The sequence below is a fragment of the Procambarus clarkii genome, chromosome 88 (assembly GCF_040958095.1).
Source record: "Procambarus clarkii isolate CNS0578487 chromosome 88, FALCON_Pclarkii_2.0, whole genome shotgun sequence".
Lineage (NCBI taxonomy): Eukaryota > Metazoa > Arthropoda > Malacostraca > Decapoda > Cambaridae > Procambarus > Procambarus clarkii.
In genome coordinates this window covers 20537706-20561140 of record NC_091237.1, presented here as the reverse complement: position 1 = coordinate 20561140, position 23435 = coordinate 20537706, and the positions used below count along the sequence as shown (strand labels likewise).

The 23435-nt window shown below is 33.8% G+C and overlaps 1 protein-coding gene across 17 annotated transcripts in view; it reads left to right on the top strand.

Moving 5' to 3' along the window:
• The window catches only part of LOC123745767 (zinc finger and BTB domain-containing protein 14), a 191875-nt gene that overhangs the window by 128056 nt on the left and 40384 nt on the right, over nucleotides 1-23435 (top strand). The window contains exon 6 of one of the 17 annotated variants that reach the window (XM_045726671.2): nucleotides 20482-22582. The exons of 11 other annotated variants lie outside the window; for them this stretch is intronic. In XM_045726671.2, the coding sequence (XP_045582627.2) occupies nucleotides 20482-20907 (426 nt within the window). In that variant the 3' untranslated portion in view covers nucleotides 20908-22582. Of the gene's footprint in view, nucleotides 1-60; nucleotides 412-2352; nucleotides 6975-10309; nucleotides 11258-11966; nucleotides 15584-18342; nucleotides 19052-20481; nucleotides 22583-23435 lie in introns of those variants that run through there. 5 more of the 17 variants (XM_045726677.2, XM_045726668.2, XM_045726669.2 and 2 more) reach the window with 5 other exon arrangements.

Sequence of the window (23435 nt, the reverse complement as noted above, 5' to 3'; positions counted from 1 at the left end):
GTAGGTAGGTTTAGCTGTTTTGGCATAAATATGAGGAATAAGATAAGGCCTCCTCAACAGGTGGAGCGGAACACTAATTGTCTGTGGAGTGACAAGAGAAGGACAAGAGATTGGAAGGGGCTCTCCACCACCAGCAAATTGCATCAGTGCCCTGATTGTGACTACAGTACCAATGATTCATATAACTTTAAAAGGCATTCTTTAAAACACACTGGAGAGAGACCATTTACTTGCCCCTATTGCTCCTACAGTGCATCTCAAAAGAGTTGTTTGCAAGTTCATATTCGTCGGCATACAGGAGAAAGGCCGTATCCTTGCCCGTATTGTCCGTACCAGGCTGCTCAGAAGTCTACCTTAAAAAGCCATCTGATGACACATAAAGCAAAAAAGATGTAAAACACCATTAGCAAATTAAGCAGCTTGGCAGAGGTGAGATTTAGCTTTTAAATTATTACAGAGTTATTAATTTTTTTGTCATAACTTTATTTTTTTTTAACTTCCATAACAAAGATTTAATACCTTCAAGGAGGGGAAAATTTTGAGACGAGCATAATAAAGTATGTGAGCACTGAAGCTGTAATCAAATTATGGCAAACCTAATCTTCACCTAGTGAAAAAACTATTTATTGTAGTAGTGTTGAATGGAAGGATATGTACCAAAATATGTTGTTGGTGACCACAAGTGGTCAGTTTATCCTGTGTGTATTTTACATAATAAACTTACATTGCATCGAAACAAGGAAAGAATACCAATTTATTTTATTTTATACAAAATCTGATCTTGCGCATTTATTATTCCTACATTTCTTACATTTTCTCATTTATTTTCTTAAGTTATTTTCTCTGTATTTGTTAAAGCAGTTCATGCATTTATTGTTGTATATTAATTTTTATATTAGCATTTAATATTTTTCTCCTTATTAAACATAGCTAAATTCTATGGGTAAGCAATGTGGATGAAGAGTTTTAGTATATTAGTCACACAATCTCAGTGTAGCTGGTCACACAGTCTCAGTGTAACTGGTTGTTGAGTTTCAATGTAATTAATTGCAGTCTCTCATTGTTCCTGGTTTCAGTCTTTCGAGATACTGGTCACAGTCTGCCTCAGTGTACTGGTCAGAGAGTGCCTCAGTGTATTGGTCACAGTGTGCCTCAGTGTACTGTTCAGAGAGTCTCAGTGTACTGGTCAAAGAGTGCCTCAGTGTATTGGTCAGAGTGTGCCTCAGTATATTGGTCAGAGAGTGCCTCAGTGTACTGGTCACAGAGTGCCTCAGTGTACTGGTCACAGAGTGCCTCAGTGTACTGGTCACAGTGTGTCTCAGTGTACTGGCCACAAAGTGCCTCAGTGTATTGGTCACAAAGTATCTCAGTGTACTGGTCACAGATTGCCTCAGTGTACTGGTCACAGATTGCCTCAGTGTACTGGTCACAATGTATCTCAGTGTACTGGTCAGAGAGTGCCTCAGTTTACTGGTCAGAGAGTGCCTCAGTGTACTGGTCACAGAGTGTCTCAGTGTACTGGTCAGAGAGTGCCTCAGTGTACTGGTCACAGAGTGCCTCAGTGTAGTGTACCAGTTACAAGGAATCTCTGGGTGATCATGCATTCTTTACATCAACATGTTAAAGACTTTTCATCAGAATTTATTATTTTACATGAATATTTTAATTTATTTGCTTCCATATTTTACATGTGTTTAAAACAAAATATGTTTTAATGTTATCTTTTAAAATATTAAGAGTGCATATATATAGCCCTGCATGTTGTAACGGTAGATTGGGCCTGTGACAGTCAGTTTCATATCTTGATGTATTGTACAGTTATTTTAGGTAACAGTCTTCAGATCTTGTATTGACACAAGGTGGTTAGATTCGTTACTTTTCGATACTAGACCTTAATGAATTTATTTAATAAGTTTTTTAGAATTTTGTTTACAGTATGGATGAATAACCAGACGAACAAACATCCCTTGATTAGAAAAAACAGCACAATGAGATTAGATTTTCACAGCTAATGTTTTACCTGTAATGACTTTTTCAGACATTTGTCAGATTTGATGAAAGCCCTACAGGCAAAAATGTTATTTACAAATAAAATCTTTTCTCTCATATTGACATTTCTCACCATTATTGTCAACACTGTTCTCTACAACCATATTCATGCTTACCAATTTAGGAGACACAACATTAGGTGAGAAAATAATAATAATAATAATAATAATAATAATAATATATATATATACAATATATATTTTACTGTATATATATCTTCTCCCTTTATTCATGAGGGTGCTTACAAATACTTTATATCACTTTTGCATTATAATGAAAAGTAAGATGAAGCCTCCTCTGCAGGTGGACCGGGAGACTAACAGTCTATGGCCTGATGGAAGAAGCACCACACAAGAATGGCAGGGCCTGTCCTGCACCATCAATAATCTCAGGACCAATGCTTGTAAACAATTTGGAGAGAAGCCATATTTATGCCCATTTTGCTCCTATAGAACAACAAGAAAAGCTCTCTTGGAGGAACATATAAATACACACACTGGAGACAGGCCATTTTCATGTCCGTATTGCGAGTATAGTTCTTCCCACAAGAGTATCTTAAAAGCTCATGTCCGACGACATACTGGAGAGAAGCCCTATGCTTGCACCTTCTGCCCCTATCGTGCTACTCAAAAGTCCACATTAAATAGTCATATGCTAACCCATAAGGGAAAGGATGCAGCCTGATAATGCTGTTATAGCAGAACCAAGTTTCTGCTGTTCTCTGATAATTTTGTTTTGCACTTTAGTAGCCATTGATGAATAACTGCTAATACATTTTTATTATAATCTTCATAGTTTTGCATTAGTGTGGTTTAATATGCCATTAATTTTAAAAAGTGTAAATGATATAAAGTACAAGTCAGTATTGAAGTGTAAAATATTCTTAGTGACAAGGTCATGGAAACTAAGGCACCAGTTTGGGGAACCATTTATGGTGATGTAAATTAATGGTTATACTGTATATCAACAGTGTAGTATATAATTTTCAAGATTATCTTTTATCTTCATGTTTTCTTCCACTTTATTTAGTAGTGCATGTTTTGTTTTCCTAATTATTTTGTTCTCAGTATTATTTTGTAATGTCATCATTTTATTATACAGTAGTTTAAAGTCTTTATATACACAGTACTCCAAGTTAAGAAAGACCACGTAATTCTAGTTTTATCACCTGTTTAAAAAAATATTTTGTTGTTGTAGAAAGATATTGATATAAAATGCAAGTCATACAAGTTTGTAACTGATTAGTATACAAAGATTTCCAGGAAAGTTTTGTGTAAGGTTCGTAAGTACCTGTGCAACACAACTCTTTTTTTTTTTTTTAGGATTTTATTTGACCCAGAATATTACATTTCATATTTTCTCATTACTAATATCTTTACTTATACTTACCATTTGCTCTTCACTGAAAGGGTCAAATTTTGATTTGTTAGATTTTATTTCTATAAAATATTTATTTTGAGCTTTAATAAGAGGAGTTGGAACAACAAAATCAAAGTTCAATGAAAATATATTTTATTTTGAGAAAAATAGCACACAGTTATCTGAAAGGTTCTTTCTTAGCTACAGGGCTTTAGAAGTTTTTATTACACAGGTATAGAGCTTTTGTCTAAAGTAGTTCGGAACTCTTGGCTACAGGGGTTTGGAACTCTTGGCTACAGGGGTTTGGAACTCTTGGCTACAGGGGTTTGGAACTCTTGGCTACGGGGGTTTGGAACTCTTGGCTACAGGGGTTTGGAATTCTTGGCTACAGGGGTTTGGAATTCTTGGCTACAGGGCTAGAATGTTTGGCTACAGGAAGTCAGTTTCTGAACTATGGTGGGTCAGACCTTTTGGCTTATAAGAGGTTATCTTGAGATGATTTCGGGGCTTTTTAGTGTCCCCGCGGCCCGGTCCTCGACCAGGCCTCCACCCCCAGGAAGCAGCCCGTGACAGCTGACTAACACCCAGGTACCTATTTTACTGCTAGGTAACAGGGGCATAGGGTGAAAGAAACTCTGCCTATTGTTTCTCGCCGGCACCTGGGATCGAACCCAGGACCACAGGATCACAAATCCAGCGTGCTGTCCGCTCGGCCGACCGGCTCCAAAATCACCGTGGAGGTGCCGGGGATTGAACCCGGGACTTCTCACAGACCTTGACCTTGTTAGACCTTGTTACTACAGATTATTAGACCACATGAGTTCAAATTATAGGCTACATAGATCAGACAAAATTGGTTACAGGAAGTTGGGATTCATAGCTATAAGGGTTAGATTTGATTTGAATTTGTCTGATAATCACATTACTGTATATTGCTTTGATTAATACATAAAGAAACTCAGGATAGCTTATTTGTTCTGTATCATTGCAATAAATATTTTCTTCCCCATTTTAAACAAGTAAGAAAGAGTTTGAGAACATAAACAAAAATTAGTTTAACCCTTCAAGTGCACATAATAGCCATGGCTGCCTGACCAGTGATGAGCATCGCAGCTAGGGTTGTATTTAGGTACTGCATGACATTTGAAACTCCAGTGGACACATGGGGCTCTCCTCTACTTCCTTGGGCCTCCAGTAAACATATATAATCTTGGACAAATATTGTGAATGTTTCCTTGCGTACAGGCCAGTAGTATCAAGATAATATCCATGTGTGGTGAATGTGGCTCAGGCTCCCAACCCGGTCATGTAGCTCTGTTGATATTTTCACTTACAGATGATGGAATCAATTGAATCGTAGATGAATATAAGCTTGCAAATTATTTAGGTGATTCTGAGAGTGATAAAGATTTTGTACTTGGCTCAGAAGACAGTGGTACATACAGGTAGCACTTAGCTTTATGAGCATCTTGCAGTACAAAATGCCATGTTGGTACACTATCTTGTGTGCCTATCATTTGTTGGACCTTGTACCAAGGCCCAATATGATTGTATTGTTTGTCAGAACATAGAGAGGAGAGAAAAGCATTGAAAGGCATTTATAACATGTTACCAAATGTGGTGAGCTAAGCTGTGCTTGAACAACTGGTTCTAAGACTATCACACCCTCCAGAACTACTTCGTGGTTCGTAATGGTGCATAAACATGTAGATAGTTATATATAAATGCACTCAGCAACCCATCCCTCCGGGAGCAACCAAACCCAGAATTTGCTTCATCAGCAATTGAAATTTGATACTGTCATTGAGACTTCATTGCTTCACTACATCCAAAGTAATTGACATGACATTTTAATAATAATGTATGGGAACACAGTATCTTTTTTTTCTTGTGCACACAGGGGATGCCTCTTGAAATGCTTGTGCATTTCAAGGGTTAATCATTACTTTGGTAGAAGCATATCATATATGTATGTATGTATATATATATATATATATATATATATATATATATAATATATATATATGTGACAATGTCAGACCATATATATGTATATGTATAAAACTACAAATATGGCATCTGTATACAGTACTACTAAGTGTAAGATAGCAAATAAAACTACAGTATAGCATTTAAAACAAAATGTGTTGAACTTTGCAGTGAGCTGATAATGACAAGTAGATTGCTATATAATATGTGGCAATCCTAGTACTGTACATATTTGGAAATAATTGTTAAGTAATTTTGTGGTTCAAGTGGTTTGCAGTGTAGTTATTACAGTTAAGATTTTGTTTTCCGATGGAACATGATTTATGTTACATGTATTTTCCAATCTATTACTAGTAGCTCCAGTAGGGATACCTTATGGTTTCCCATATTTATTTTTCCAGGTTCTATGTACAGTATTTCTGCCTCCAGGTATCTGTTTTGTATCTCAAGAACTGCTCATTATATTGGATTGAAACCTAACAAATTCAACACGAGTCAAAGATTATAGTTGCCTTTGAAATCAAACATTGTAGACCAATAAAAACAAAAAATTTCTTAGTTTCTTTGTGATTTGTTAAGAAAACCTCATTGTATTTAGTTGAAAGCTTCAGTATTTATATATGATCATTAAAATTTAGCATATTTTTATTATTGGGCATTGTTGTCCAATGATAACTTTTTATTTTATTATAGTACTGTACCATGTTTTGTTGTTAGTTTTGAGATATAGTACAATACCTGTACAGTATTTCATATTTAATTTACAGTACTTGAACTATACAGCATTTATATAGGACCTTAGAACTGAGCTTCATATTGGTCTTGATTAGTGTAGCCTCCAGGAATTAATTTTAGTATATAACAATGCAGTCAGTGCAATCAAATACATGTCAATAAGATGAAATAAAAAGGAAAAAGTCAATAGAATATTATCACCTGTCCACCAACCCCTACCCTCATTGAATACCCATCAGGCACCATACCACACGAAGTGAACCCTATGTCAACCAGCTCCAAGCATCAACCTGCCTCTCTCATACTTGAAATGAGAGAGACGCTGCCATTAGGCATTAGGGCTACTGTGACACCCCCCTATCCCTCATTGCTCATTGCTGCATTCTGGAAATACATAAGTATCTGTTACTACTGTGCTACAGTACTACTGCATGTCATAAGTAATACAATAATGTTTATTTTTTTGTGAGATCAGTACTACTTTATTCACTTTATATTTAAGGAATTGTATTACTGACAATAGTATTTTGTTGCTCCAATTAACACACAGCAACTAAAAATGGACAACTTAGAATGCTTTTGTGTTTATTTGTGTTCATGATTATTAGTACTATTCTCTACTGTTTTGTGCAGTATGTCTAGTGCAGCAATTTCTTCACACGTGTTTGTTAATCCAAATTTCAGAATTTTTGCACCAGCAAAATTAAAAACATATATCAATGCTACATTTTCAGAAAACATTCTCAATAGTATTGCAACATTTTAAGGATACTGTATTTTCTTTGTCAGAATACCAGAAGGTATTCATTGTATGATAATTAAAATATATTTTGAGCATTAACCCACAATTATTTTATTTAAATCTACAGTATATTATTACAGTGATAAATATTCGTAAAAAAAAAAAAAACTTCCAAGAAAGCATTAATTACTACATTTATTGTACTTAAGCCATATTGTCTGCCTGTTTTTGTATCTTTTTCTCCACATATTCTACCCTTTTGGTTTTCACTATTTTTTCCATTGTTTTGGTTATTGTACCGTGTTTGTCAGTGATGCAGGTCTTATAATTAAGAGGGTCTTCTCTGCTACCATTTTTATAGAGTGGAAGTATGTTTGCCTTTTTCCATATATCTGCTAAAATTCATGTACACAAAGATGACTGAAAGATCAGTTGAAGTGGAATTCTCAGCTCAGGTGCACATTCTCTCAGAACCCAAGATGAAATTTCATCTTAGCAAACTGCTTTGTTTCTTCATAGTTTCCTGATGAACATTTTGTCACTTCCTCTTGAGGCACCTATATGTTGTTCCCTAAAATTCATTTTGTGTTTGGTTATATGAAAACCTTATTTTTTCAGATATTTTGGAACTGTTAGTATAGTGTTTCACACATTTCCTTTTCATTCTCTGTGAATGTGTTTCTCATTTTTAACCTCTGGATTTTATCCACAACCTGCAATTTGCTTTTAATGAATTTACAGAACTGGTTCTGTTTAACATTTGTCAATAATCCATTTCACAAACCTTTTTTTGCCTATCATCTCACTGACATTTAGTTGTTTCTTGCTTGTTTGTATTGCTGGTATGTTTTGAGGGTTAGGCCTCTTCCTATAACGATTCCATTTTTCTTATCTTGTTCTCTGGCCGTCTCACAATTTCTGTCGAACCCATCTTGTTTTCTAGTTCTGCATCTCTGTCTTGGTATTAGTTTTGTTGTACTATCATCATATGTCTCACAAAATTTGGCATAATCTCATTTATATCCAATCAACTTGAAGACATTACCTCTCTTGAAGTCAAATTTCCCTACTACAGTATTTCCTTTTCTCCAATCTCTTCTAGATTATAACTCATGCATATTTAATTTCCAAAAGGACATGGTTGCTTTTGCCCAGTGGATGAAAGTACAAAATATCAAATAACTTATTTTTTCCTGTTTAAATACCAAATCCAGCAATGATGTAAATGTGTGTAAATCAAAAAGAAATTAAAAGTGATGAATCCTGTAATGTGAAAACATATGAACACAACGGAAAATTAAACAAAACATTAATTTAGCACTTTTGTGTACATTAGTATGTCTTCAAAAGTGAACATAATGTATACAGAGGAAATATATAGGCAACAAAAGGAAGGTTACATACAAATTTATATAATAAGGGTTCATGAACATAAGAAAAGAGGAATTGTAAACATCCTATTGGCCCATTCACGTCAGTTCCTAAAAGCAATGACTGTATGGGTAATAGTTGTATAGTAATCCTATTCTAAGGTAATTTTTTATTAGATAAAATTGAAATGGTTTTATTCACTTTCAACTGGAGAAAAATTGTCAAAGATCAAAGATATAGTTTTAATAATATCAGAATCTTATTTACATGATACCATATACAACACTCCTTTGAATACCCCCTTTTCAATATTCTATATTAATTACAATATCTTCTCAAGTGTCATACAATTGCATCTGCTGTTTGTTGAGACCTTAATTGGCACATTACTTGCATTTCCAGCTTACCTTACCCTCTTTAGATTGTCTATTTTTTTCAGATAAATTTTGAGATACAATGAGTACTGGTCAAACCATATCAAAACTGGGTTGGTGAACATTTGAGAGTTGGATGTGACCTGCAGTGGCTGGCTGACAATCTAAGCCTCTCACTCCTGACACACTCACAACTTTATTCAGATAAACAAAAGGCGAGAAAATTGTGAATCTGAGTAATCTATATCTGTTAAACACACTATTGGCTGTATGTGTAATGTTCTGTAATTCTATCATCCACATACATTATACTACAGTTAAAAAAATCCAGCCATGGGAGAGTAACAGGGTTTCAGAAATCACATCCTTGAAGGGTTAAAGTAACAGACAAACTGAATTGTGCTAAAACGTGTTGGGCTTTCCTAAGTTCTATTAAACATTATCAGCTGAACTTAGAATATTTTCAGTACTGTATATTTACATGAGTAATAAATTAGACTGCTAAATGTACAGGCATACGTTTTGCATTATGCTATGCAGTTTTATTTGTCCAAAATATCGAATCTTTTTTCTGTATTATTAGTTTTTCTTAAAAGAAATAGTGATTTGGCTTTCATAATAGAAATAGTGCTGATACCAAAGACATACTGTACTATGCTGCACTTCTTACAGTATAGCTACTGTCAAGTCTCATCAACAATTCCACTTTTTTATCAATAGTTAGCATATTTCTCATGTTATCTATTTTAGCTTGACTTATCCTTCTACTACTAGATGTCATTTCTACTAAAAAATTAATCCATCGGAACACCTTGTAATAAAGAGAGTAAATGAGCACATGACAAGGGGATGATTAAATATGCCGAAGCTAGAAGATAGAAGAAAAAGAGGCAATGTGATCATTACATACAAAATAGTAATGGATTGACAAGGAAAAATTCTTGATACTTGGGACTTCAAGAACAAGAGATCATAGATTTAAGCTAACTAAACAGAGCTGCTGAAGAAATATAAGAAAATTCACTTTCGTAAACAGAGTGGTAGACAGTTGGAACAAGCTAGGTGAAAAGGAGGTGGAGGCCAAAACAGTCAGTACAGTAGTTTCAAAGCGTTATACGACAAAGAGTGCTGGGAAGACGTGATACCACAAGCGTAGCTCTCATCCTGTAACTACACTTAAGTAATTACACTCCAAATTTAAAAAATGCTGCAGCACATTTTATCATTGACTGTTGATAAAGATCCATTAGAACTAGAAAAAATAAGGAAAAGAACATCAGTATTCTGTCTCAGAATTTTGACTTAGAAAGTTTTGTTCACGTGGTGTTGAATCAACCCTCGTTTACTTCTAGTACTTTATAGCAGTTGTATGTGTTAATCATTTCAACATAAATTAAGTTATAATTAGTCTTTTTATTCATTAAATAGGGTTTTCATTTTTGTGATTTAGAGCAGATAGGTAAATATTCACCAACTATTTTAGTCTTTAATTAGATATTTTGCATTTCAGCAAAGCATAACCTGAGAATGACAAAGTCATTAAACAATTACTTTAAATACTGAATTTATTGTTTTGTAAATTTGTTATCAGAATACAACTAATAATTGGCTACATTCAATAGGATTTGACATAAGAAGTTTGTATATCATCTGAATAATAATATGAAAGTAAGATAAAGCCTCTCTACAGGTGGACCAGGAGACTAACTCTCAGTGGATCGATGAAAGAACTACCGGAGAAGAGCAGGGCCTCACCTATTCTAGCAAAGTGCATCAGTGTCCCCACTGTACCTACAACACCATTAATTCTCATAAACTCAAGAGGCACATTTTAAAGCATACGGGAGAAAAACCATTTTCATGCCCACATTGTTCATATGGGACAACAAGAAAAGAATTATTGAAAGAGCACATAAATTCACACACTGGTGAAAGGCCATACACTTGTCCTTTTTGTCCGTACAGTTCTTCTCGTAGAAATGTATTGAGGGTTCACATTCGTCGGCACTCTGGAGAGAAGCCATTCGCTTGCATTTACTGCCCATATCGTGCTGCTCAAAAGTCTAATTTAAATAGCCATATGGTGATGCATTTAAGAAATGACCAGTCAGTACTTTAATTATCATAGTAAATTGTAGATTATGTATTATAGTCAAATTTAAATTTGATTTTGTATTTACAGTAGTAGTAAAAATTAGTTTACCACCATAGAGTTTGTTGTACTTGCTGAGCTGAGTATTGCCAATTCAAGCAGAAAGTATAAGCAGGTGGTTTAAACACACTTGAGTTAATTCAGTAGCTATAATAGCAAATTAACATGATTGTAATAAACTAAACACTTTCAGCTGTAAAGTTCAAGAATTTGTTAATTTTTCAAAGCTATTAGTGATAAATATTACTATACTTAGAAGATTACAGTTATTGCTTCATTATTTCATGCTTATTTATGCTCAGCACTACTTTGGCTGATATAATGCCACTCTTCAGGCATTGAACACTGCAAGCCTTCTGTAGTGGGATGGTTTGCATACATCACACTTGGAGTTGTTGGAGTAAGCAGATTCCCTGGTTGTTCTGCTGTTGCATAATAACCCTCTCTTGAACTTCCATTGCATCTCAATAAATACTGATTTTTGGAGTTTTGTTGTTATTATTTTCATATTTTGCTATAAGTATTTGATAATACAGTAATTATTATTATTTCAAATTATTTTTATTAGTGTTGATAAGACAGAGATAGTTTGTTTGCCTCTATACAAACATAGTGAAATAAATTCCATTTCATCTCATGTAGTGTCTTACATTTTAAATTTATCAGTGTTGAAAACATTTGTATTTTCTTTATAAACTAAAATCAATATTTTCATGAGAATACACAATTTATTCAAGACAATTATTTTGCTTGGTGGTGTTCGGAACAATGAAGAGCATGTAATGTATGTATTATGCTTTTTACTCACTGATTCTAAATACTGTATGACTACTTTACTCTGAAATATTTATTATGTTTTTATGTTAATTTTGTCCTCCCACCTCTCTCCATTTCTTTCTCTCCTGTTTATACTTTCATTCACAGCTCACTCTTCCCCTTGTTCATTCATCTCCTTGCTAGCTAGCTCTCATATACCTGAATATATATATATATATATATATATATATATATATATATATATATATATATATATATATATATATATATATATATATATATATATATATATATCTATCTTGCTCTTTCCAGCATTTTTATAAAGGGAAAATGCTCAGGAATTGAACTAGCAAAATTGATTAAAAACATAAATATTTTGAACCTTAAAATAAAAAATAAGATGAAGCCTCCTCTGCAGGTGGAGCGGGAGAATAACAGTGAATGGAGTGATGACAGACGAACTTCGGAAGATTGGCAAGGGCTCACTTCTGCCAGCAAGGTGCATCAGTGTCCCCACTGTGCCTACAGCACAATTTATATCCATACTCTCAGGAGGCATATATTAAAGCACACTGGAGAGAAGCCATTCTCTTGCCCACATTGTTCCTATAGCACTACTAGAAATGCACTTCTAAAGGAGCACATTAATACCCATACAGGGAACAGACCATTTTCCTGTCCCTATTGCCCTTACAATTCTTCACATAAGAATATTTTAAAGAGGCATATTCGCACACACACAGGAGAAAAGCCATATGTATGTACAATGTGTCCTTTTCGTGCCTCTCATAAAACTAATTTGAATAGTCATTTGCTAACACATATGACAAAGGATCATTCCCTTTAAGAATCCAAAGAGTTGTTTATGCCTTGGTAATAATTGCAGGTAAATGTCAGTAGTCATTTATTTACCAATAAAGTATTGCAATAGTTTATTATTATGACTGCTTCTCATTCAAGAGATAATTGAATATTTAAAAGCCACTTTAATTTGAAACTGTTTAACATTCCATTGATAGCATTAAGGTATTAAAATATAATTATCTGAAACATGTGTATACTGTATTTGTACATAAAACATGTTTCTCAAATATTTGATAAAATAAGACATTAATTTCTACAGATAACCTCTGTTTTTCTATCTTTAATTGACTTGTACTTACACATGCATGCACACAAGGTAATTACACACATACTCAGATAATAAGTGGTCGCCAGAAGAACAAGTAAAGAACACTGTGAGAGGAGCGTATTCGTCGCTTTCCAACTTTAGACTTGCTTTTTAATTATATGGATGGTAAAATACTAAAAAACTGTTCATGACTTTTGTGAGACTAAAATTGAAATATGCAGCAGTTGTATGGTGCTCAAACCTCAAGAAACACAAAAGTAAACTGGAAAAGGTGCAACAGTTTGCTACAAAATGACTTCCGGAACTGAAAAACAAGAGTTACAAAAGAGGCTAAAGGTCTTAGACATGCCAAAACTAGAAGATAAAAGAAAAAGAGGTGATATGATCACTACTTACAAAATACTAACAGGAATTGACCATATTGACAAAGAGGAATTCTAGAAACAAGCAACTTATGAACAATAGGACACAGATTCAAGCTAAGGAAACAAAGGTGCCGAAATAAATTTAAAAAGTTTTTTTTTGCAGAGTGGTAGATGGTTGGAACACGCTAAGTAAGAAGGGGGTGGATGCCAAAACCATCCATAGTTTCATAGTGTTATATGACAAATAGTACTGGGAAGATGGCACATCATGAGTCTAACTCATCCTGTAACCACACTTAGGTAATTACTCACCTGAGAAGTAGTTTCAAAGCATTATACAACAGAGTACTGGGAAGACGAGACACCATGAGCGTAGCTCTCATCCTGTAACTACATTTAGGTAATTACAGTCTCTCTCTCTCTCTCTCTCTCTCTCTCTCTCTCTCTCTCTCTCTCTCTCTCTCTCTCTCTCTCTCTCTCTCTCTCTCTCTCTCTCTCTCTCTCTCTCTTTCTTTCTTTACCACTTATTTCCCACCCCTCTTCAAATTAAAAAGGGTCCATTTGGCTTGCATTATATAATGTAATTATCACTGTTCATGGAACTAATATTAATTTTCCACTTAAGATAATACTGAAATTATGCTTTTTTAAATTTATTTTTCAGGTAAGGTTATTGTTTTAGTTTTAAGCTACATGTATATACTGTACATAACCTACAATGATTAAATTTGCCATAGTTAAATTATTTTGATAAAGTTCAGATTCCAAAGGCCAACAGTAATTACAAAAAGTAATATTTACTTTTACTTTTGATCAAAACTAAGAAAACTTTTCATTATGCTATGGCAGTCATGATCCTCACACTGCAAACTAGTTATTAGTGTTAGTTTTTGGGTCCATTGATTTACATCATATTTTTAGGAAATTGAAAATATATACTGTATACTGGTATGAGTGTGTGTACTCACCTAGTTGTGTGTGTGTGTGTGTAATTACCTAAGCGTAGTTACAGGATGGGAGCTACGCTTGTGGTGTCTTGTCTTCCCAGGACTCTGTCATATAATGCTTTGAAATTACTGACTGTTTTGGCCTCCACCACCTTCTCACTTAATTTGTTCCAACCATCTACCACTCTTTGCGAAAGTGAAGTTTACTAAGTTCTTTGCGAAAGTTTACTAAGTTAAAATCTATGACCTCTTGCTCTCGAAGTTCCAGGTCTCAGGAATTCTTCCCTATCAATTTTATCGATTCCTGTTACTATTTTGTACATAGTGATCATATCGCCTCTTTTTCTTACATCTTCTAGTTTTGGCATATTTAATACCTCAAGCCTTTCCTCATAGCTCTTGTCCTTCAGTTCTGGAAGCCATTTAGTTGCGGTTCTTTGCACCTTTTCCAGTTTGTTGATGATGTGATGTGTGTGTAATTACCCAAGTGTAGTTATGGGATACTCTAAAACTTTTACTACTTTGAAACTACAGTATTGTCAGTTTTGGCATGCATGGCCTTCTCACTTGTTCCAACTATCTACTATTCTGTTTGTGAACAGAAACTTTCTAAATTTTTTGTACCTTTTGTTTCCTCATCTTTGACCTTTTGGTCTTGAAGTTGCAGATTTCAAGAATTCTTCTTTGTCAATTGTGTTGGTTTCTGTTACTATTTTGTATAATCATATTGCTTCTTTTCCTTCTAGGCCTCGGCATATTTAACACCCTCTAACCTTTCCTTATAGCCCTTTTAAATTTCAGAAGCCATTTAGTAGCATGTCTTTGCACCCTTTCCAGTTTATTGTTGTGCTTCTTGAGATATGGGCACCAACAACTGCAAAATATTCCAATTTTGGTCTTGTATGTATGTATGTATTTATTTACTCACCTAGTTGTATCACATAGTTGTGCTTGCGGGGGTTGAGCTCTGCTCTTTCGGTCTGCCTCTCAACTGTCAATCAATTAACTGTTACTAACTACTAACTAATTTTTTTTTTCACACACACACACACACACACACACACACACACACACACCCAGGAAGCAGCCTGTAACAGCTGTCTAACTCCCAGGTACCTATTTACTGCTAGGAAACAGGGGCATGAGGGTGAAAGAAACTCAGCTAATTTTTGTTTCTTGCCGATGCCGGGAATCGAACCTGGGCCACAGGATTACGTGTCCAGCATGCTATCCACACAACCACCGGTGCCCCTTAAAATGTATGTATGTATGTATGTATGTATGTACCCAGTATATGTAATGGGTGTACTGTGTATGTATATGAGTACCACTTCTGGTTAGACATGTATGCATGTGACTTTTTATGTATAAAGAAACATTATCACTTTTATTGTTAATTATAAAGAAAAGTTAAATTATTCAAACTTTTTTGTTTAATATATGGTAAAACTTGTGCCTGCACTGTATTTTTTCTTTAAGGTCTTTTTTGTATTTGTATTAGAATTGTCATTTTAATAAAATTTAGGTAATTTCCCATATGTGTAAAACAAAACTAATGTAACAGTTATACCAAAATATATTAATAAATGTTTTCTTGTTTTATTAATCTTTTTTTAATATCTGGAATAATATCTTCATTACAATGTTGTGTTGTGCCTTATTTAATGTTTTATCTTCCTCTGAAAATTATTCACTTTAAAGGCAGTCACCATTACTTGTCTTTAACCACTCTGCTGCATCGCTATTAAATATGACTGTATTCTGGAGCGCAGCAAAAAATTATCCTCCCAAAATTTTCCTTCATATATTGTTAAAATGGGTTCTATGATCATGGGAAACTAAAAATAAAATATTGACATACTTTGGCCGTGATGGGACAAGGAAATCTGGGAACAGACATGCGCTGATAAAGTACATGTACATGTAACAGTGTACTCCAGTCGAGCAGTGTGGCGTGGGGCTGCCGCAAATTCATTTTCACATAATTACAGGTTTTTCAATGTCTTTGAAATATATCTATTTTTTCTAGTAATATAATTCAACAGTGCGTAATTTGAGGAATTTACCGGTATATAGTTAAATGTGTGTAACATCGCAATGCTCAACAATATGGTGCTCATATCTAGTGACATACAGCATATATTATGTTCTTAGATCATTCAGTGTTTTGCTGTTATTACACTATACACACACACACACATTATATATAATTCTACATTTTTGTTTACCATAACAAACTACTAAGATGATCCGTTGAGAGTTTAAAAACTCACAACAATGCTCCAAGCTTAGCCTGGCTGGCACCTGATGGTGGGGCTGCCGCAAATACATTTAACCATAATTATTTCAATCACCTAGTTTTTGGCAGTAATATTATTCGATAGTGTGTAATTATAGGAATTTATGTAGTTAAATGTGTGGGACATTGCTATGCTAAAAAATATGGTGCTTATATCTAGTGATATAAGTATAAGTGGTATATTGTATTCTTAGATCAATAAAATAGTGTTTTTGTTGTTATTACACTATTCAGTATACACATGTTATGCACATCTATCTATGGTCTTATAAACCAAAATGAACCACTTAAGTAATTGTTGTGTGTTATAATAAAATCTTACCACAGTATGGAGCTACAGGCTAAGACCAGCTGACTGAAGCAGACAACTTCACCTGACGGACCAAAATACCCAGAAATAGACTATGCACATTGCTACAGTATTATTACTATGAACACTCCTATTATTATCAGATTCCTGTCACTAAATTATAAATATGAATATTTTTCCATAACATTATTTCCTAAAGGAACATGAGGTCACTTTGCATGATGCATAGATTCATAAACCTCGGCTGTGTGTTGTGAATGTCTGGCTCCTGCTGTGAACATCATAACTGGCATTGTGCTCGATGATATCTGAACTGTGTACATAATTTTTACTAGTCAGGATCACCTATGACACTATCATTGCAAAATAATTGCTGTTACATGTTTTATTCTTGATTATTAAGTGGTGCTGTGGGCTCAACTTGCACAGCTGTGCCGTGAGCTCCAGCTGCATGCACCAGCCTTAGTTGCTTTAGCAGGACTGAGGCTTTCACAGACAAGGGGGATGTGGATAATGTTTTTTCAAGATGGGATCTGTTTACTGGAATCTTGAATGCCGCACAGCAAAACCGCACAGCAAAAAAACCGCACAGCAAAACCGCACAGCAAAACTCCATGAGTTTTGATTTGTATGATATACTAACACATGCTGGTGTGCCCACCTCCATTCTCCATGATATCATGGTGTAGGCAGAACAGGGGTTAATAGTACCATTTTTTCAGCCAAATGCTATTAGTGAGTGGGGTGAATTACATGCCTGTACACCTTGCTTAGCATTATATCCAGAAAGGAGATATGCAATGTGATCAGTTGGAATTCAAAAGCAGTATTCTTGAAAGTAAATATATTTTAATGTTCTCTTTGTATTAACTTTATTCTATCACATTTTCAATGCTGATCTATTGCACACAAATTTTTAAGCATAGGAAATGCCCTGTCCAAATACTTTAATTGTGAATCCCCACAACCCAAATTTTCCTTCCTACTTTTTGCAATCCTTTCATGATCTTACCTTTCAAGTGAACTGTTACCTCCCTCAAACACTCAACCTCCAATTCATTCTTTGCATTGAAGGTCTTCACAATAGATGTATGTAGTAGACTTCTTAATGGTTTCCCTTAAGACCTTTATACTGTTCTTTATGACTTCAAAGTGAAGTATTCCTTAATACTTCTTTGTCTTTTCTTCATCTTGTTGCAATACACTTTACATTAACTGCTTCATCGCATTCCAAAATCCATCGAAGTCAGCTTTCAGGGAAGCACACAATTCCACCAATTTCTGCACTACACTCATTTCCGTCTTCAATAAGTTAAAAATATCTTGTAGCAAGGGCAGTAATTAAGCACATCCATCTTTAGACAACCTGACCCAATTAACATTACTCTTGATTAAATGACCCAACAACTGTGCTGTATAAAGTATATCGTTTTACTTAAAGTTGCACAACAGTTTTGCCTGTTTGCTTTTAAATGCTCTATTTGTTTGCAAAATTTATATAATTAAAAGAAGGTAGTCTTTGCTTTTACACTTTGCATTACATTAATAAAACTGATTTATAAAAAGGGCTGAAAACAGTTTCTTAATACAGTATTTTCATATATAATTTTATATAGTATATGGAATTTAACAGTTTTTAAATTTTGTTTTGAATAATATGTTTTAACAGAATAAGATAATAATGTAATTTATAATGTCTAATCTTATTGTAGCAAAAAATAAGATGAAGCCTCCTCTACAGATGGAGCGAGAGGCAAAGGCCGGTGGGAGAAGAACAACAGGAGAATGGCAGGGCCTCAACACTCTCACCATGATGCATGAGTGTCCTCACTGTGCCTACAGTACTGCTAATATAAATCAACTTTGGAAACATATTTCGTCAATGCATACTGGGGCAAAGCCATATTTATGTCCCTACTGTCCGTATAGAACCACAAGAAACACACTACTGAAAGAACACATAAATACTCACACAGGAGAGAGGCCATTTTCCTGTTCATACTGCCCATACAGTTCTTCCCATAGGAATATTTTAAAGAGGCATATTCGTACACATACTGGAGAAAAGCCTTATACATGTAATTTGTGTTCATATCGAGCTGCTAGTAAGACAAATTTAAATAGTCACTTACTGACACATAAGAAAAAGGATACTTGAAAATAATTATATACTGTATTTTTTAAAGAAAGTGGGAATAATTAAAAATAAAACTGTATTGATCATACCTACTATTGCAGGTATCTTGGGTGACATATGTAATTAAAACTGTGTAATAATAGTTTTTCAATGCTATTAACAAAAGTGTTCAAAACCCAGTTATACAAATATGGTCAGTAGACTTGACAAGTTAAAATTCATGATGTTGATATGTGACAGTTCTCTCCTCTGAAAATTGTTTTAGTACATACAGTACTTGTTTACTATTGTGAAGTATGTTTGTGCCAAGTAAGTAGTATTGGTAGCAATAGCAGCTAATAGCAGCTGTATTAAAAAAGTCTAACCCCATGAATATTTGTCATGAAATACTGTAATATAGTAGACTGATGTAAATGTGTATTGTACATTAAGCTAATTTTATATCTTTTGAGAAACATCATTACCTATATTAATAATAGTGCTCACAGTTTGACCTTTGTTATGATGACCTAAGCAAAAGTGGATGATAACTATAGCAAAAGTGGATGATAACTTTAGCAAAAGTGGATGATAACTTTAGCAAAAGTGGATGATAACTTTAGCAAAAGTGGATGATAACTTTAGCAAAAGTGGATGATAACTTTAGCAAAAGTGGATGATAACTTTAGCAAAAGTGGATGATAGCCAGATTAAACAAATCATTATTGAAAGTGGACGTGGAATCTAATATCCTCATAAGACAGCAAGTTTTACCTTAAAGGTAATGCATCTTTTTCATGGTACTTTACCAAATAGTTAATTAAATATACCTGTATATAGTTTGTTTTGGTGCTTCTTCGACTGAGTGAAATATTCAATGAGACATACATACATATATATATATATATATATATATATATATATATATATATATATATATATATATATATATATATATATATATATATATATATATCATGCCCCATACCATGCCCCATATATATATATAGCTCACTTGCATAACATGCCCCATAACATAACATAACATGCCCCATAGTATGTATATATAGATATATATATATATATAGCTTTCTTCCTTGTCATATCCTGTAAATTGTTCAAGCTTAATTCCCACTTCTTCACCCAATGTCTTCATACAACTTCATCCACAGTCTTCTCACATACACACATTTACATTTAATTTACATGCTGTATATATTTATTTTTGTTAACTGCTTATCTTAGAACATCAACTGGAATAGCTTTCCCATATATCGGTATAACAAGTAGATCAATGCCATTATTTCTCTGCTGTCATGTGGTGCAGAGGCACTTTGACATCATTGGGAGATCAAGTAATTGGGCATCTGAGCTAATACCCCATTTCCCTTCCCCATAGTATAACAACATATTAGGACTTTGGTAGAAGCATTAATGAATTGTTTTTATTCCCTGTTGTGAAACTGGAATGTGTTCTTACAATATTAAACTTACAGGTTAATTACTAAGACTGGGTGTAAATCTTTGTAGTGCAAAAAGAAAGTGCATAGATAAATATAAATATAATGAAATTTAAAGTTATTCTTTACAAAATGGTAGATAAAAGTCTTGCATGGCTAAATATATTCCAATATTCTCATAATTTCTAAGAGGAAATTCTTTTCTTTTGAATGTGTGAAATAAGATTGTTAGTAGAAAACTGACAGATAGCATAATTAATTTCGCTCTACCATATAAAAAAGTAAGATGAAGCCTCCTCTACAGATGGAGCGGGAGACTAACTCTCAGTGGACTGATGGGAGAACAACTGGAGGAGACTGGCAGAGCTTCACCTCTACTAGCAAGGTTCATCAGTGTCCACACTGTGCCTACAACACCACTCTTCTCCATAATTTAAAGAGACATATCTTGAAACATACTGGAGAAAAGCCTTTTGCATGCACTTATTGTTCATACACAACAACAAGAAAGGAACTCTTGAATGAGCATGTTAATTTACATACCGGAGAGAAGCCATTTTCTTGCCCATATTGTTCGTACAGTTCTTCCCATAAGAACATATTACGAAGGCATATTCGTATTCACACAGGGGAGAGAAGATATACATGTGCACAGTGCCCATTTCAAACAGACAACAAAACAATTCTTACCAGTCATTTTAGGAAACATATTGTAAAAGATAATGAGTAATTTTTTTTAACTAAACACTAAACAAGAAATATAAAAGAATAAATTCAATATTTAATTGGAAGTTGTAGATAATTGTATTTTGTTATTGTAGTGGTATTGTCTTAATTTACAGTGTTCACTATTATATGACATCTGTTATTTGTATTATACTCCTTTTGTATTACACAATTATTTCATAGTCTGCAAGTGATGACATTGATTAGGAGAGCTGTCAAGTTTGCCCCGAATACAGTATTACTGTAGCTCTATAAGCCTTCTTTTCCTAGATCTTGTAATATTTTTGTATAACTACTGTATATTAAAGTGAGTTTCATTGAGTAATGTATTAAAATATTGAAGATGTCGTACTCTTTTATATTAGTTAATGATATTGTATCTGTATAGATCTTGCTGTGAAACCTAATACAGCACTTCCTAAATACTCAAAGTGAAGAAACATCAAATTATTTGATGCTTCACTGTATTAATTATATGTGGTGTAAAGCATTTTCATTGTCTTAAAGCTTCATATTACACTATGTTGGTAGGCCACCTCGTTAGTATCCTTTTCTTCTACTCCTGTTCCATGTTCATGACTGTCTTTTCTTCTACTGTTCTAATACACCTTCCACCCTAATCCTACTCTACCTCATCTATTCTAATTCTAATCCACCTCTTCTTCCACCTCCGACAACCTAACATTCCTCCTCTGTCCTCTGAATAGTGGGGGAGTGTATCACTGCTCAATTGCCTTTACCCGTACTCCGAAATCTCTCAACCAGATTCCTTATGTCATGCCATGAACAAGTACACTATACTTTATCCTCTCCTGCTATTTTGTAAATGTTCTTCACACTATACTCCTAGGTTTGAACCAGTATTGGCAGTGCTTAATTATAATATTGTAACATCATCGAGAGGTGGTAGTTACATATGAGATTAGAGGTGTTTCATAGTTGTGTTTCATAGTTCCTTGTGGCCAGGCAATAGAATTCAAATTTGTTTGTAGTTATTAAAAATTACATACACTTCGCTATTATTTTGGTGCACCAGGTTTTGAATGTTGTATTTTTGCATTTTGAATCATTTCTGCTAATATTTGCTTGAACAGAAATCAGGAATCCAAAGCAATTATTATTATTATTATTATTATTATTATTATTATTATTATTATGAGGGGGTGATCACTGTGAAGTGGTATACTATACTTTAGTTTACAGCTGCTGCACAAACCTATTAATGTATCCTGAAGCAAAAGTATTTTTGTCTAGCTTGTACAAGAATTCAAATTGTTTCTTTGCATAAACAAGTTACAAATTTGATGGAAAAAAATTGGATCCACCTATTAAAACTTAAAATATTTTCCTTTAAATTTAGTTTATCTTATAATAGTTTTGTTTTAATGTTAAATAAATTACATTTTGATTTATTTAATAATATTTATACCCTTATATTTAAATATGGAATTGTAGTAAAGTTGGGAGGGACATAGAGCCTGTGACTAGTGAAAAAGCAACATGGGGCTACCCCCCCCGGTCCCTTGTCCACGACAAATTCCCAGGTTGTCAGATGAGGTCTCACAGGCTTGGTCCACTTGGTGTTCATGTATCTGTATAGTGAAAATACTAAAAATTTCTTTATTGTTCTCTTAACTGTACTGTATATCTGTAAGATAATAAAATAAAGATTATCAAACTGTGCATATATTATTCGGGAAATAAAATGGTCATAGTTGTATATAAAAATGTTCTTATTATGGAGTTTGTCCCAATCTTATTTTCCGTTTACCCAAGTTTAAAAGTTAATTAAAAAAAATAGGGGTGGAAAGGATAGAGCTGTAACTTTTCTTATGGAATAAATACTAAAAATTTAAAAGATGAAATACATCAGTGCAGTATAACTTCCACTATGATTACACTGAACATATATTCATGTAAACATATAGGAAAACGAATTGTAAACTCACAGGAAAAGGAAAACAAAATGTTCCCAATTGCTGATGTTTCAAGAATGTCATAATACTGACAAAGGTTTGACAATGTGTGGATAATATTTTCTTGTGAGTTTACATGAGTACTGTCTCTTGAACACATTGTAGACTGATAAACAAAATTTAAGTGTGTTCAGTAAATATGTGTTATGTCACAACTATAAATAGTTTATCATCTTTTTCAGTGACAATTTCACAGCTGTCTTACCAGCTTCTTTTTCAGAAATACCAAGAAGCACAGCATTTCTTAATGAACGCAGAAATTTCCTAGTGTATATACGCTATACTGTACCATCACACAAATTGTAGTGATGATAATACCTTCCTTTTCTTAACACCTCAATCTATTTTTCTCACACTTTTAAACACATCTATATACAAGCCCATTGCAGTGCTTGAATATATTTCTACAATATGTATAGCACTAATATTAGACTTTTCTACTATAACCCTCCCTTAATATTGCATTTTGTCTTTTATATAATATTATAAACAACATTATTCTTGACCATACAGCTTTCTTTTTCTTTTAATTCACTCCTGTTCATTTTCGTATTAA